At 47.6% G+C, this 15980-nt stretch overlaps 1 protein-coding gene across 1 annotated transcript; it reads left to right on the top strand.

Moving 5' to 3' along the window:
• The first annotated feature begins 9560 nt into the window (after positions 1–9560).
• LOC139055357 (meteorin-like protein) lies at positions 9561–15725 on the top strand. The gene is made up of 4 exons (XM_070532791.1): positions 9561–9781; positions 10883–11253; positions 11711–11767; positions 15235–15725. The coding sequence occupies exons 1-4, from the start codon at positions 9630–9632 to the stop codon at positions 15525–15527; spliced, it is 873 nt and encodes a 290-aa protein (XP_070388892.1). The 5' UTR covers positions 9561–9629; the 3' UTR covers positions 15528–15725.
• Positions 15726–15980: the final 255 nt, after the last annotated feature.

The following is a 15980-nucleotide window of genomic DNA, read 5'->3' as shown; positions in this document are numbered from 1 at the left end:
ACAAAACAACGAAAAGAAACAAAGTCCAAAGGTCAGTTACGCGAAGTCCCAAAGTTCATTAACATTGGTAGCACGGCTTGAGTCGCACAACGTGGACTATTTCAGGTCGTGAGCGGCGCCGCTGTGAATGTTGTTAGATATGGAGCTGTTTCCTGCGATTACTTCGAGTTCCCCAAACCACTTCGAGTCGCAGCACAGCTAATTGAGGAATGCCGAAGCAGGAAAGCACATTCCAGAGGAGCGGCCGAGCAAACAAGTTTAAGGCAACAAGTTCACGTGCCAACAAGTTCGTGCGCCGCCGGGATTAGCAGGTGGGCCTCGGACAATGGAGCATGAGCAGCCCTCCCCTTCTCCTCGTTAGAAGTGCATTACCAGTCTGCGAGGCAAGACCGCAGAGAGCCGCCAGGTGTGACACCGCGACACGGGCGCCTACCATTGGCTGGAAGTGGCGTCATCGGAGCGGACTCTCCCATTGGTCAAACATGACGTGACTTACAGTGCTCGAAGGGTTTATAAGAAGCCTTCCAGAGAGACCTGAGCATTCTGGGACGTTCCCTGATTCCCTGATTCACCTCTCTCGAACTTCTTGCCGCGGGCCGCAGCGTCCGAGTTGCTGCCGGCCCGTAATGACTGTACGACTGTTAATTGACGCTCACCTCCTTGTACATAATGTAGAATAAATCCTCCCAAGTTTTGATTTTCATCCTGAAGTCCGTCCCTCAACCCCTACATCTGGTTGGCAGCGGTAGGATCGCCTCCGAATGCATCAGCTGGTGGCAGCGCTACGGATAAACCTTCGTCGATAGAGATCCTAAGGAACCGGGAAGAGCGAAGAAGAGAGAGCCTTCGTTGAAAGAGGTCCGAAGAAACTGGGAGTAGCGAAGAAGGAGCGAGCCTTCGACCCAGGGAGTCCGGAGGAACCGGGAGCAGCGGACGAATGAACCGGATGGCAGGGTGCTGCAACCGTAAGTGAGCGCGTGGTTTTTTTCCTTATGATTCGCCAGACTCAAATGTTGTGTGTTTATTTTGATAATTCTGGGAATCGGGAGTTTGTTGCATTGTGTGTTTGCACAAATTAATTAAGGAAAACAGTTTTAACCACCTGTCGGGGCAGCTGCCATGGATCTTAGAAGGTTGACGAGGTTAGACTTGTTGTTGGTGTGCGACGATTTGGGAGTTGAGGCGGACGAACGGATGAAAACGCCAGCTATCATAAAGGCGATTAATGATAGTGGCAATGATGAGAAAAGCATTGAGCTTGCTTGGGAAGTGATACAGGAGCCACGGCAGCGTGTGCGTCGTGTACGTTTGCGAGAGCGTCGTGAACTTAGGAGTAAGCATAAGCGTGAAGAACGCGAGAATGAACGGAAGCATGAGCTTCAAGAACTTACTCTTAGGTGTGAGCTTCACGATCGTGAGAATCAACGTAAGCTTGAGCGTGAGCAAAAGTATGAGAGAGAGAAGGCAGCACTGATCAAAGCGATACAGGATTGTGATCAGTTATTGACACAGAGACAACGGCTGTCTGAGAAGTCTGTAGGAAGTACAGAGCGAAAGAATGTGGAAGTGTTTAGCAGATTTTCGCCAAAAGCCGAGGAAAAGATTAGTGCCTGTGAGATTGGCTGCCGATTGATAAGTGAAGGGAAAAAGCTAGCTGCTAACGATGCCTTAGTGGCAACAGAGGCCGTTAAAGGCCGCAAGGAGAGCGACGAGGTGCTGTGCCAACAGATGACTGTGGAGACAGCTGGGCCAGCTGCGAACAAATTGGCACAGTTACCGCGTGTGTGCGTCGCTGGTAAGGTTAGCGAGGTTGCTAGCGAGGAAAAGGGTACTGTTGACGCGACAGACGCGAGCACCCATGTAGAGCCAGATCTGCGTGCAGAAGTGAAGTGCGAGCTGAGCGATGCAGTTGAGAGTAGTGCTCGGGATGGCGAGCTCCGTAGCTCACGAGAGAACAACTGCATTGTTCAGGGATCGGTGCGGCTCTCCGCCAGTCTAGATAGCCTAGATAGGAATGGTTCAGTTATTAATCATTCGGACTGTGCGCGTTTGACAGCGATCGATACCGACGGGCTGTGTGCCGATGCACAGCGTGAGCTGGGCAATGTAGTAGAGGGCAGTTCGCAAGAGTGCGAGTTGTCTTACTCGAGTAAAGCCTGCTGCATTGTGCCGGAGTCGGTTGAGCTGTCCGCCAGTCGAGGCAGAGAGAGTGTTGATTTAAGTGAGAATCACTCAGACTGTGCGGGTAAGAGACCGATCCGGGCCGACGAAATGTGTACCGGCCAGCACGAGGCACGAGAAGGCGACATGAAGGCGAGTGCAAAGAGAAAGCGCCGTAAAAAGAAGCGCGGTAAAGACCGAAAGTCGGTAATTAATGTAGCGCCGCCGAAAATGGCGAGAAACCCAAAAGGGCAGGGCGCGAGGAAGAAGGTGCGGTCGTCTAGGACGATGTTGACGCATCCAGAACGTTCGAGCCACCGGTCAAAGGGGGACCGCGAAGAATGTTCTGCACGGACGCGGACAGAGGGCACGAGGCTGTTAAACTCCTCGTCGTTCCGTAGTTCTTTTCATAGCTCAGCGTGCAGTTCGAAGAAACGCAAGGTGGCAGGACGAGACCAGGTGGGGAGTAGCGACGCGGTCAATCGAGTTTGTGTTGAAAGCGGGGCGCGAGGACGCAAATTGGCAGGAGACCGTAACGTCTTGGGGGAGCTGGTAGTTAGTCAGCCCTTTTGTTTTGTCTCGGCAGCCAGAGTAGCTTTCAAGCCGCGACCACCGCGAGGACGGCTCAGAGTATGAGTCAGACATAAGCGTTTGGAAAGGGAGGCGAAGAGCCCTTCCGTAGAAATGGAGTGTCTTGTTTTTTTTATTTTGAGCATCGGAAAGTTTTTCGCGATTTGAGACTAGGATTTTTTTCAATGTGTAAGGTTTGAGCTTTGTTTGTGTTTTCGTTCGAGAAGCTCGAGATTTGAAAGATGCGTTTTATGTAAACATGTAGTCTCGCGAGATGCTCATTAATAAGTAGATAGGCTATTTTTTGTGTGTGTGAGTAACCTGAGGGTCAAGGTTATCGTTCAGAGGCCTATGGTAAAGCGCGTGTGTTATTTAACCTTCTTTCTTTTTTAAGCGTTTTGAATTTTGCAAGGTTAAGCGCGTAGGTTTTCAGTAAGTGCGTGATTTGCACGAAGAAGCGTTTTTAGTTCCATTAGCGCGTGTCCTGTGTGGACGGAAGGAAGCAGACTTTATGACTGGGTTGCTAGTGTGTGTTGAGGATAGCCGTATTCTGACTTCTTTAGTGAACGTGCGTGGAAAGAGTTAGTAGAAGACGCATCATTATAAGAGTTCTGCGGAGTGTGTAAGTCCCGCGAGTTTAATTGTTCGTTTACGTCACGTGTCCTGTAGGACTTTCAGGGAAGAAACGTGAGTAAGCGTAAGTGAAAAGTTTGCCTACAACGCAAGTACGCGTTTGGTTTAGTGACCACAAGGCTAGTGCGCTTGTGATTACGTACTTGTGAGGTTGACCAGATTGTTCAGTGGCACCATTACGTGCGATAAGTACGCCACTGCGATAGATTGGAAACATGCTGTTCGTGTGGTTAGGCCACTTAAGTTATGTTCGGCTGTTTTCATTTGTTGTTTGCATCGTCAACGACCCTTTTGTTTTGCAACAACAATAGTACTCTGGTCTTGTCGGCATTCGAGGAGAAATGGATAGCTGTTTGGAAGGGTGGTTGGAACTGTTGTCAAAATTGGGGAACTAAAAGATCAGGGTTGATTTTGTCTCAGCAATAGCCTGGCGAGTCAGGGGTGAAGAGCCTGCGCTTACGCGTGGTGCAGCGCTGTGTTGTTTGGTTTGTTTGACGTATGTTCTCCAGGGCCCAGGATCCCGAGGGTTGTCAAACGAGGCTCGACCCCAGTACCCTGCAGCTTCTTTCAGCGTTCCTCATGGACAGCGAATTGAGTTCACCGGCCATTCAGAACAACCGGGGCGAGGACGAGCTGTTAGATATGGAGCTGTTTCCTGCGATTACTTCGAGTTCCCCAAACCACTTCGAGTCGCAGCACAGCTAATTGAGGAATGCCGAAGCAGGAAAGCACATTCCAGAGGAGCGGCCGAGCAAACAAGTTTAAGGCAACAAGTTCACGTGCCAACAAGTTCGTGCGCCGCCGGGATTAGCAGGTGGGCCTCGGACAATGGAGCATGAGCAGCCCTCCCCTTCTCCTCGTTAGAAGTGCATTACCAGTCTGCGAGGCAAGACCGCAGAGAGCCGCCAGGTGTGACACCGCGACACGGGCGCCTACCATTGGCTGGAAGTGGCGTCATCGGAGCGGACTCTCCCATTGGTCAAACATGACGTGACTTACAGTGCTCGAAGGGTTTATAAGAAGCCTTCCAGAGAGACCTGAGCATTCTGGGACATTCCCTGATTCCCTGATTCACCTCTCTCGAACTTCTTGCCGCGGGCCGCAGCGTCCGAGTTGCTGCCGGCCCGTAATGACTGTACGACTGTTAATTGACGCTCACCTCCTTGTACATAATGTAGAATAAATCCTCCCAAGTTTGGGTTTTCATCCCGGAGTCCGTCCTCCAACCCCTACAATGTGAAATGCCGTCTGGCACGACCTCATAGTCCAGTGCCCCAACACGTCGGATGATCTTGTACGGTCCGAAATAGCGACGCAAACGCTTCTCGCTCAGTCGTTGTCGGCGGTCCAAACCCAAACACGGTCACCGGTCTGGTACTCGACGAAGCGTCGTCGGAGGTTGTAGTGTCGGCTGTCGGTACGCTGCTGGTTCTTGATCCGTCGGCGGACGAGTTGTCGGGCTTCTTCGGCGCGCTTGAGATAAGTAGCGACGTCAAGATTTTCCTCGTCAGTGACGTACGGCAGCATGGCGTCGAGCGCCGTCGTCGGGTTCCTGCCGTAAACCAGCTTAAACGGCGTGATCTGTGTTGTTTCTTGCACCGCCGTGTTGTAAGCAAAGGTTACGTACGGCAGGACCGCATCCCACGTCTTGTGCTCGACGTCGACGTACATTGCTAGCATGTCGGCGAGGGTCTTGTTCAGGCGCTCTATGGATGGATGGATGGATGGATGGATGGATGGATGGATGGATGGATGGATGGATGGATGGATGGATGGATGGATGGATGGATGGATGGATGGATGGATGGATGGATGGGTGGGTGGGTGGGTGGATGGATGGATGGATGGATGGATGGATGGATGGATGGATGGATGGATGGATGGATGGATGGATGGATGGATGGATGGATGGATGGATGGATGGATGGATGGATGGATGGATGGATGGATGGACGGACGGATGAATGGAATGGATGGATGGATGGATGGATGGATGGATGGATGGATGGATGGATGGATGGATGGATGGATGGATGGATGGATGGATGGATGGATGGATGGATGGATGGATGGATGGATGGATGGATGGATGGATGGATGGATGGATGGATGGATGGATGGATCGATCGATCGATCGATCGATCAGGGGGCGGCGACATCGACGACACCGACGCTCTTTTTCCAGCCAGTTTCGGTTTCAAGGAGCCTGCCAAGGGTAACTAATTGTTCGCGCAGCTCCCACATGAAATCCGCTATTCAAAATTTGATCGTTGGGATAGGTAGTGTCGAGGAAGGGCCCCAAAGTACTCATTTGCTGTAGCCACGTATTGTTGATAATTAGAAAGTTATTTAACGTAATTTCGCTGATTAGCCACGTAAATGTGGAAATTGCTCTGTATCTAGAAGGCCGCCTATCCGTACAATCAAATGGTAAACAGAAAGTTACCATGATTTATATTTTTCTAACATTAAAGATTTGTTGCAGGTAGAAAAAGAACACCCTGTATATATGTATTGCCAAATGTCTCGCCTATGTTAAAAAATAAGGAAAGGAAAAAAATACCCACGATGAATTTCCATAAGCAAACTTTCTGAACCCCTATTGTGAACGTTGGTTTCGCGTGCCTCCATTGTTTGTCGTTTCCCTACTTCCTATAATCACTTCTTCCACCAATCACCGCTTACTATTCTCTACTGCGAACATGTTTACTTTCCTCCTGCTCTCGCTCAATTCAAGGGATTCAAGGAAGCCAGATATGCCTAAATCGACCGCTGGGCAGGTATCTTCGCATTCTAGTAAAACGTGCTCCACCGTTTCCCTAGCCTTACCTCAGCAAGCACATGCTTCCTCTTCCTTCTTATATCTGGCTTTATAAGTCCGTGTTCTTAGGATGCATGCTAGTCTCACTTCAAAAAGTAATACGCTTCCTTTTGAGTTTTCATAAATTGTTTCTTTCCTGATTTCGTTTTTTTTTCCTTTTACGTATAGTTAACCCATAGCAGGTTTGTTTTTTTTTTTCATTGTCGCCACCCATGAGATTATCTGAGCATCTTTATCTTTCCGCTTGACGTTCTTTGTTGCTGTGTTGCCCACCATATACAGGCCCCATACTTGCTGGTAAGCTTCCTAATTATTTTCCTCCACTGTGAATCAATGTTTTTAGTGTACAAATATCCCAACACTTTCCCAGCCCATTTACTTTCTTCCATATTCCTCAGTTGCTATTCATAATTAATTTTACTATGGCCTTCTCTCACTTCAAAGCTTGTCCAGCCCGTATCACCCTGCACATGCGGCTTCATTTGTATTCTTCACATGAGCGTCCAATTGCAATGCGAGGGGTACCACTGACATTCGGTTCCCATGGAGTCCTGATTGTACCCCTGATTTCAAACAAACAGCCGCATTTCAAAAAGTAAGTCCTGAAACCATTACACTTTTCCGCATACCCCGGAGCACCTGGTACCTATTGTTTCCCCATAGCGCTGTGGGCTTCATTATGGCCGCATTTCTGTTCCCCTTTACTGTTTTTATTTTTGCTGTGTTTTCATATATCTATCGCCTTCGTTTATCCATATACCAAGGTATTTATAGCCTTTTACCCGAGATATTTCCTGGCCCTGTATTGTCACTTTCAATCTGTTCACATGTTTTCATGGAATACCATAACACCTGATTTTCTAATACTAAATTTCAAACCTAAATTGCAGCCTTCCTGTCAACAGATATTAGCCATACGTTGCAAATGAGTTTGTTTGCTGGCTAGCAACACAATGTCATCCGCATAAAGCAAACCTGGGAGTTACTGCGTCCTCAACGATTGACAGCAGCGCTATGGCCCGGAGCTACCAGCAGATGAGGCCGAGCCGGTCCCAGAAAGGTTCACCGCTGGGAATGGTTATGCTGACTTCGCATTTACAGCCGCAATTTGCCTAAACAAATTGAGGCAAGGACTTTCTAATCCGCCCTCGTATCTATCTATCGATCGATTCATGTCAGGTCATGCACGCATGTGCACGACCTGACATGTTATAATTGTCATCCCATGAATGGCATGCGTATCATGAATTGCATGACATTAATGACAATACATGCGTGACCATGTCCTTCCCGTGCCATTCTTGTAGTGTCATGCACGCATGTCTCGCCACACATATCCTAAAGGAATTATGAGCTTCGCATGCTAAAACTGATATTTTATTTTGAGGTTTCAGATTTTATTTTCATAATTAAAATGTGCTCATCCTGGCGTAGAAACCGAACGTGGTCCGTGCCAGGAGGTCCACTTAGCCGGCTGCTTAACGACTAAGCTAGCTGGCAAAAGATGCTAGTGCATGATAGTGCGAGAGCGAAATAATTGAAAACATGAAGCACTGTAAAAGTAAGTACAGGAATCCATTTCGTGGACTAGAAATATGCAGAAAGGTTGAAAAAATTGAAACTTAGCCTGTATCTAGAAGGGAATTGAAATGATGGAATTTAACGTGCTAAAACCACTTTTTGATTATGAGGCACGCTGTAGTGGAGGACTCCGGAAATTTCGACCAACTGGGCTTCTTTAACGTGCACCTAAATCTAAGTACACGGGTGTTGTCGCATTTCGCCCCCATCGAAATGCGGCCGCCGCGGCCGGGATTCAATCCCGCAACCTCGCACTTAGCAACCCGACACCATAGCCACTAAGCAACCACGGCAGGTACGCATGTCGTGATAGATATTCAATTAAAGAAATGCATAAGCACGACGCAATCATCTCATGTCCTTTACGTCATTCGTGACAATCACGCCATCACAAGCATGTCATGCCATTTCATTCATGTCGTGGAACTCTGATTTATAGCGTGTTATAAAACGGAAGTAACATGAATGATAATCAAGTCAAGCATGCCATGACATGAATGTAATAAATCAAATTACTCTAATGGATTGAATGACATGCCATGCATTTTTCTGACTGTGCTTGTCCTGACATGCATGTGTGACATTAATGACATGTCATGCGATGTATGCCATTATATGATCGGCATGAATTCCATGATCTGTATATCAAGTCGTGACATGATTCCCATGAATGTGATGACATGCACGACAAAAATGACAGAAATTCATGACATGCGTACATGCATGCATGCATGGCATGAAATTACCATAACGAGAACTTATGCCAACCCAGTGGACCATCTTGTCTACTAACTTGGGGCTATGATTACGTGCTCGTGATTTAAGCTTTGAATGTTGAGCCAGGCAGTTAAACCTTCTTTTTTAATTTCAAATCAAAATTGTTCACCATCACGCGAATGTCTCGGCACTCAGCCAAAAAGCCTATGCGAAGGCTTTAACAGAGGCCTGCACCCCTTACAGAAAACTTGGACGTGGCGGACAGCAGTTCTTAAGTAAACTGAGAATGCATTTACATACTGCTCACAAAGCGCAGATTACACAATAGTTATCGACAATGGAATACAGTAAAAATTTGTCCACATAATCTATGCACCAACAAAAGTTACGATGAGCGTATGGAAAGACTAATCAGCTGAATAGTAGCTAGTAAGAACCGAGGCAAAACTCTAAATACAAATACCAAAATATCAATAATATACTCAAATTATGCATATACGATGAAAATATAAACGAAGCACGACAGAATTAGACACGAAGGGGAGATTTCTTAAGTTTCTCCGGAATATGGCTAGCAGAAATTCTCGCGATTCTCCCAGTTCATTTGTGATGCTGGAAATTTCCGTAACAACCTCTCTGCAGCCACGTTCCCACGCGGAGTGGGTACCTATAACCAAGCTTCACTCTGAGCTCCCACGCTCCACGACCTCGAGTTATAACCCAATTAGACCGTACGTTCCCGTGGCACCCGTGCCCGAAACGAAGCCAATCCCCAATGCATAGACGCGAGCTCGTTTCCGAACGCTTCCCCGACCGTTGCCAATAAGGTTCGGCGGAGCGAGCAGCAGGAACGCGAAAAGGCGGCTTCCCCGCAGCAAGCGTCAGTGGTGCGGTGAAGCAGCCGGTGCGCCACGCGCCCATTGAAAAACCGTGGGAACGGCAAGCGCTTGGCTCCCGCGCCGCCCTCGCGGGTTCCCACGATCGGCGGGCCGCGAGCTCCCTCGGGACACCGGGGGCCCGAACTACAAAACGCGCTGCGAGCGCGACCCGGCGCTCACAATCTCGGTCGCGCCACGGACGCACGCGGACGGCCTCTGCTCGTCGGCGCTGCCTGCGCGAGTCGCCGTCGAACTTCTGCGATGCGAGGATGACAACGGTGCGTAGCCAGCGGATCGCCGGGATGGCGCACGTAGTCAGGCTGCTGGCAGCGGCGGTAATGCTGCCGGTGGTCCAGAACGCTGCTATCCGTGGTTCCCCGAAGGAGAGCCGTCGCCACATGTCCTGCGACTGGACGCAAAGGTACGCCTCGACGCATATGCGCTTGCACCTCACTAGATTACATAAACGGCGCAAGGTTTTGTGCGCGTAAGTGGAAGGTCTCCGAGAACGCGGTAAATTTTGCGAATACCCGAGAGACAGTTTACAGAAGCGTGCTGAACGAGAGTTTTCGACCTTACCAGCAGCAGTATTCTGCGACAAGCGTGCAAGAGGAGTGTGTGCTGAATAAACGATCAGTCGTTAGCGAGCGCTCGTATTGTCGTTTTTTGCGTGTCTTCTGTGTTTGCATCATTCGTTTTCTGCTCGTTATTTGCTTGTTCGAGCTGTGTTATGCAAATGAATGCTATATTGATACAGTCACAAGACCTCCAACTTAACTGACGGTGGAACGTGGGGGTAGGCAGATTTGTGTTTACAGGGTACGTGCCCCACGTAACTTGAGCAAAATTTTCAAAACATGCAGATGTCATGTAGCTTGACGGAACCAAAAGGCAATGTTATTTGCCTTCGCTCAGAGATACTCACATTATTTTTTGCATTCCACCTAATTACATAATTAGCCCTAAGTAATCAACTTCTCAAATATTATTTTACATGAAAACCGTCAATGAGAAAATTGTACAGCAACATGAAAAGCTCCCGATACAGCTTTCTGTTGCTCAATGCAGGCTACATAAGATTGTTTTTCCAAGCATGAAAGAAGCTCGAGAATACACAAAAAAATTGCCGCTTGACTAGCCGCTCGAAGCACTTTGAGTATATACGCGGCCTTCTCTCATGCTTTGAAAACCATATTTACGTTGAACGTATGCAGCAACAAAAAGCTCTGTCGGGAGGTTTTCATGTTGCTCTACAATATTTTTCATTGACACCTTTCACCTAAATGTTCGGGAAGTTGATTAATTAATAAAGACTAATTATATAATTAGGCGGGATGCAAAAAATAATCTGAGTACCTCCGAGCGACGGCAAACAACATTACCTTGGTTCTGGTCAGTTACGTGCTAGTCGCATATGTTTAAAGTTTGACTCAAGCTGCGTGGGAGCCCCGGTATACTGCGTATAGATGTGATAAAGTTGTCACTTCTGTAGCCTAAAGCTCATCTTGACCTTCGAAAACAGTGGCCTAGCGCAGTCCTCCGAAGACGTGCTCCCTGTCTACCTGAGCTCGTGCGATTCCGGCACGGTCCGCTGGAGCTACCCTCGCGGAGCTCTGCGCATCGTGATACGCGGCCCACCATCGCAGCCCGAGTTCCAAGCCTGCTTCCGGGTCGCAGCCGACAGTTCCGGGGCGTTGGTGTACGCGGAGACCGCTCAGGGCGGCCTCGTTCCGGGACCCGGCGTCCGGGCCAAGTGCGTGCTCTCCAACCGAGGCTCCGCGGTCGTCTACGCCGTGGCCTCGGCTGCTCGAACGGGCAACAGGGCTAAGCTAACCCTGACGTACACCACGAGCCAGCCCGTGGCGTCGTTCGAGAGGCTCGAAGGATGGGAAGGTGTGTATGAGCGCATCGTTTGACCACGAACAATACACATTTCCTGCTTTGCTGCTAATTCCTTGCGTTCTTCCTCGTTTGTGCCCAGAACACTACACGTACTGCGTTTTTCTTTAAAAGAAAAGAAAAGAAAACGAAGCATATTTCCGATGTATTTCGTTGACAGCCAACACTGCCGGTCTTTGAGATGCTCATACAGTAGGCGTCAAATTTTTGGAATGCATTTTGTTTATCTTTCAACATAACATAGCCCCACCAGTGACGCGTTTCTTTTTCTTTCTTTCTTTCTTTGCACACGAACATATTTTCTGCAGAAACACGTGCTTTATTATACTTACTACTGGGACCAAACCACGGGTCGACGTTCTCGTGATTTTAGTTATGGCTCATAATGAGCGCAACGACAATTTCCTCTAGCACAGGCCCTGTATCTATTGCTTTTATTTCTTCTTTTCAGACTGCCGACCCTGCACGGAAACGGAGCTGCGTGAAAGTTACTGCCTTGGCGATTTAGGTGAGCGCCACGTGACCACTAAGCATGCACTCAGGGGCCGAATAACTCTCCACCGCGGCGGCTATGGCGCCGTCTGCCGCTGAGCGCCAAGTTCCGTTCCGGCTGCGGCGTTCCTGTAGAGGTACAACGCAGAAACCATGCTAGTTTACAGTACTTAAATTTAGGTGCATGTTAACGAACCTGAATTGATACGATGCGTCTATTATACTACTGGTACTGCATAGGCGTCATAATTCGATTTGATCTAAAACACCCGATGGCTCTGTGTTGTCCCAGAAAAGACAAATTTATTATATGAGGACGTCACAGCGCCAAGCAACGGTGCCATTTATTTATTTTTAACTTTTAACGTACTCCAGACCAAGCAGGTCCAAGCAGGATGGGCCACACAAATAAAAAGCATTTGTATAATAGAGAAAACGGGGTGCTATGAAAAAGAAGAAAAAACAGTAAAGGAACTTTAATCAGAATTTATTCGTACATTTTTTCATAAACTTCAGTTAGGTTGTAGAAGGACTTGTTGTGGGCTAGTTGGTGCGTGCTTACCGACATAATGTAGCGCGAAGGCACAGTTACAAAGAAGAGACACGGAACACGTGACAGGCGCTACTAACAACTTTGTTCGAAGGCCAGCGAGAAGGGTATACATACTGTTCCCAACGCGCAGGCGCACCTGCCACTACCGAGGCGATTATCAGGACTAGCAAGATAACTTGGCACATCTAAAGAAAGTAAGCTTCGCGTTGTACAAAACAAGTCTGGCTTACACAAGCACTACTAAGAATGGCATATGCATAAGATCATGCGTAGCATCTCTACTGTGTGACATATTCCTGTTGGAAATAGACAAAAACCTTGACAACCGTGTTCACGGTTCGCATGTTTTTAGAGTATTTTGATACGTTGACGTTTGTTTCGTTGTGATGAACCAAGGAAGTAGCATTAACTGATTTAATGTTATAAAGATTTTACATTTCAAACTTCACGGCAAGGACCTGTCATTCACATTTGAAATCTCCGTAGACAATAACCTACGGGTTTGAGAGTTAAGCCTCACGTTCTCTAATGATCATGTTTGCTGGTGATATTTACCGCTAGTAAAAAAAACTGAGCTTCTGCCGGGTCCGTGTTAGCTTCTCCGCGGCTTCTAAGTTTTAATTTAGTTGCGAGTTAGCGCTTGTCCTGTGCTTCTGTGTCTATCATCTGCCCAGTCTTAGAATTCTTCTTACCAGTATTCAGTTTTTAAGCATGAACCATAGCTCAGCAACACATTTTGTTATTGTCAAAAGAGGTATGGCTTCACTCTGCCTGAAGTCAGCACCCGAGAAGTCGTGCGAACACAAGATGCAGGACAGTTTTGACAAGCAGTTCACTAGGCATTCAAAAGCCGGCTACCCGCGCTTGGTCCTGACATCAGTGGCCGAATCCCTGCGACAGAAGCTAAAAGCGGGCACACTAGCGAATGAGGCAAGAGCCGCTGGGTGGAGTGGCCTAAGGCCGGAAATTGTGCCCTGCGTGCATAAGATGAGCCACAATTTGAAAAAAGCGGCGTGTAGGTACGGAGTGCCTGTCGTGCTTTCCGCTCAGAACAGGCTGGCCCAACTGTTTTCCCCCATAATGGGCAGCTCAGTGCTACGCTGCCAAATTAAAACACGCCAAACCCTAAGTGCGTTGCGCCGGTTTATGAAATATCCCTGTCTTGTGGAAAGTTCTATGTAGGACAAACAGGCCACTGCGTCAATGACCGAATGAGGGAGCATGCGAATAACCCAAAGAATATGACTGCGCATCTTTCAGCGCACTGTAAAAACTGCCCTTGTTATCCGGTATTTCATGATGTGAAAATCCTGGGCAGAAGTACAGATAAAACGGCGAGTGAGCTATTAGAAGCGTTTTACATAAAAGAAAAAAAGTAGTGCTTGTGTAAGCCATACTTCTGTTGTTTTGTACAAAGCGTACCTTACTTTCTGTAGATCTTCCAAGTGATTTTGCCAGCCCTGACAATCGCTCTCGGTAGTGGTAGGTGCGTCAGCGTGTTGGGAACTGTATATGCACTCTTCTCCCTGTCTTTCAAGTAAAATTGTTAGTAGCACCTGTGACGTGTTCTGTGTCTCTTCATTCTAATCCTGCCTTCGCGCTACATTATGTCTGTATTCAGCTAGGTTGTTTCAGTTGGATGCAGAAAGCGCAAAGTATGAAAACATAAATATTAGCTCTGGTAAAATACGGCTATGGAAACTGCGCTTGCAAATGTCGCGTATATAAGTGTTGAGGACCACGGGGAAAAGTGCCGTTCATGAGCAGTGACAAATTTACCGTTAAGAAATAAGCTCAAGGCGTGTAAACAACATTTTCTTCTTAATTCAAGCAGTTAAATTTTGTTAGTATTCATTAGTTAAGTAGGAGAATCAGTGTTTATATTTAACATAGATAAACCTGACAGCTTCTTGCTGAATCCGTTCGAGTTTTTCAATGTTAAGTTTATTATAAGGATGTCATACAATAAAAAATATTGGAACTTAGGTCATATTAATGTCAGATAGCCAAGAAGCTCAACATTAGAAGGATAATCTTGAAGTTTGTGTTTTAAGCAACAAAGTTTGCGGAAAGCTGAGGAGCAAGTATATTGAGTGCTTTCAGTTACAATCTGCGTGAAGAAAGCGGATGTCTGGATGAGATGCCACTATATATAGTTTTGTAATGTCCATATATGTTCTAATATACTCAGCCATTGGGGCTCGTTCTAATCCCGAGATAGAAAACATTTGTGTTGTAATCACGGTGTCAACATGAGCTACCGATTAAAGAAAACATCAGGTCGCGGTCGGGATGATGGTGAATTACGAATGCTCGAAGATCACAAAATTGATTAGATGAATTTGTTTTCCAAACATCTCTACCAAGTCGGAAGATTCTGGAAAAAGAAAGTTGGAATTCACGTGAAATTAGAACGAAAGCCCTTCAACGGAGATTTCTAGAGTCCAGATGCCCTGCTTCCGAAAAACCCGCATGCCCGGCTTCTTTCTTAACTCCCTTCTAGTTCCAGGCTAATGCTAAGTTTTTATTTTTTAAACCTTTCTGCATATTTCTAGTCCACGAAATGGATTCCAGTAGTTACTTTTACAGTGCTTCAATTTTTCAATTATTTCGCTCTCGCGCTATCATGCACTAGCATATTTTTGCCAGCTAGCTTAGTCGTTACGCAGCCGGCTCAGCGGACCTCCTGGCACGGACCGTGTTCGGTTTCTACGCCAGGATGAGCACATTTTAACTATGAATATTTGTGCCATGGAGGCTGTTTTCCTCATAGCTTTGTCGTGGCTTAACGCGGGCTCCAAGTTTCCGTTTTATATGGCATGACATTTTTCGATTGTAGATCGCTGTGCTGGAGAGATGAAAGTAATCTTGCGAAAAAAATCATGCGCACTCTTTTACATGTGCTGATTTACAAAAGAATCTCATCTCAGTTGCAGAGGCTACAGTGCGGAATGCCACGCTCCACTCAGACCGGCAGACCATCTACTGGTGGCTGTCCGTCACGCGAACCCACCGTGGGCGCGTGCCCGACTACGTCACGAGGCCCGCAAGGTGCGGCTTTCCTCGTGACACGCACGAGCCTCGTCTAATACTGGCCAGGTGGCACCTGGGCCGCCCGGTTGTCACGTGTGCCCCGAAACTGCGGCAGTGGAAAAGGCTCGCGGAGCAGGACAGGGTGCAGTGCAATTACGAAACCAACGGTTCTAGTCATCTGGTGAGGTGACCGTGGGAACAACCGCTCTCGCTGTGGACTCCGCACGGCCCGCTCAATGTACAGTTTGTGTGGTGTGGCCGCATTCAGAAGCAGATATCTGTGATCTCAACAACCGTGACGGCGTTGTCGTCCTGGAAGCGAAGCTTCGCAGCCATGGCAGCTATAAGCTACATTTCAACCCGGCTCCTCCTCTAGTCATCTGCGGAAACTCTACAGGCGGTGGCATGAGATCAAAAAATAAATATTGTTTTCATAAACTCTCGTGCGCCAGAAAACAAAGTCACAGTGATGGTGGCTTAGCTGTGTGTCTACTGTCGTATGCCCTGCCTGGCGGCGCAATGCGCCAGACAATTTCAAAGCTGCCAAAGGGCAGCGCACTCTTTTAGAGATTCAATACTGTGTAATTTTGTTGATAAGCAAGAAAGATCTATGTAAGTGCTTCTTAGGGTTACGTCTTGTTAA

This window comes from Dermacentor albipictus, chromosome 2 (genome assembly GCF_038994185.2).
Source record: "Dermacentor albipictus isolate Rhodes 1998 colony chromosome 2, USDA_Dalb.pri_finalv2, whole genome shotgun sequence".
In the NCBI taxonomy this organism is placed as follows: domain Eukaryota; kingdom Metazoa; phylum Arthropoda; class Arachnida; order Ixodida; family Ixodidae; genus Dermacentor; species Dermacentor albipictus.
The sequence above is the reverse complement of the archived record's forward strand: the minus strand, read 5'-3'. Positions and strand labels throughout refer to the sequence as shown.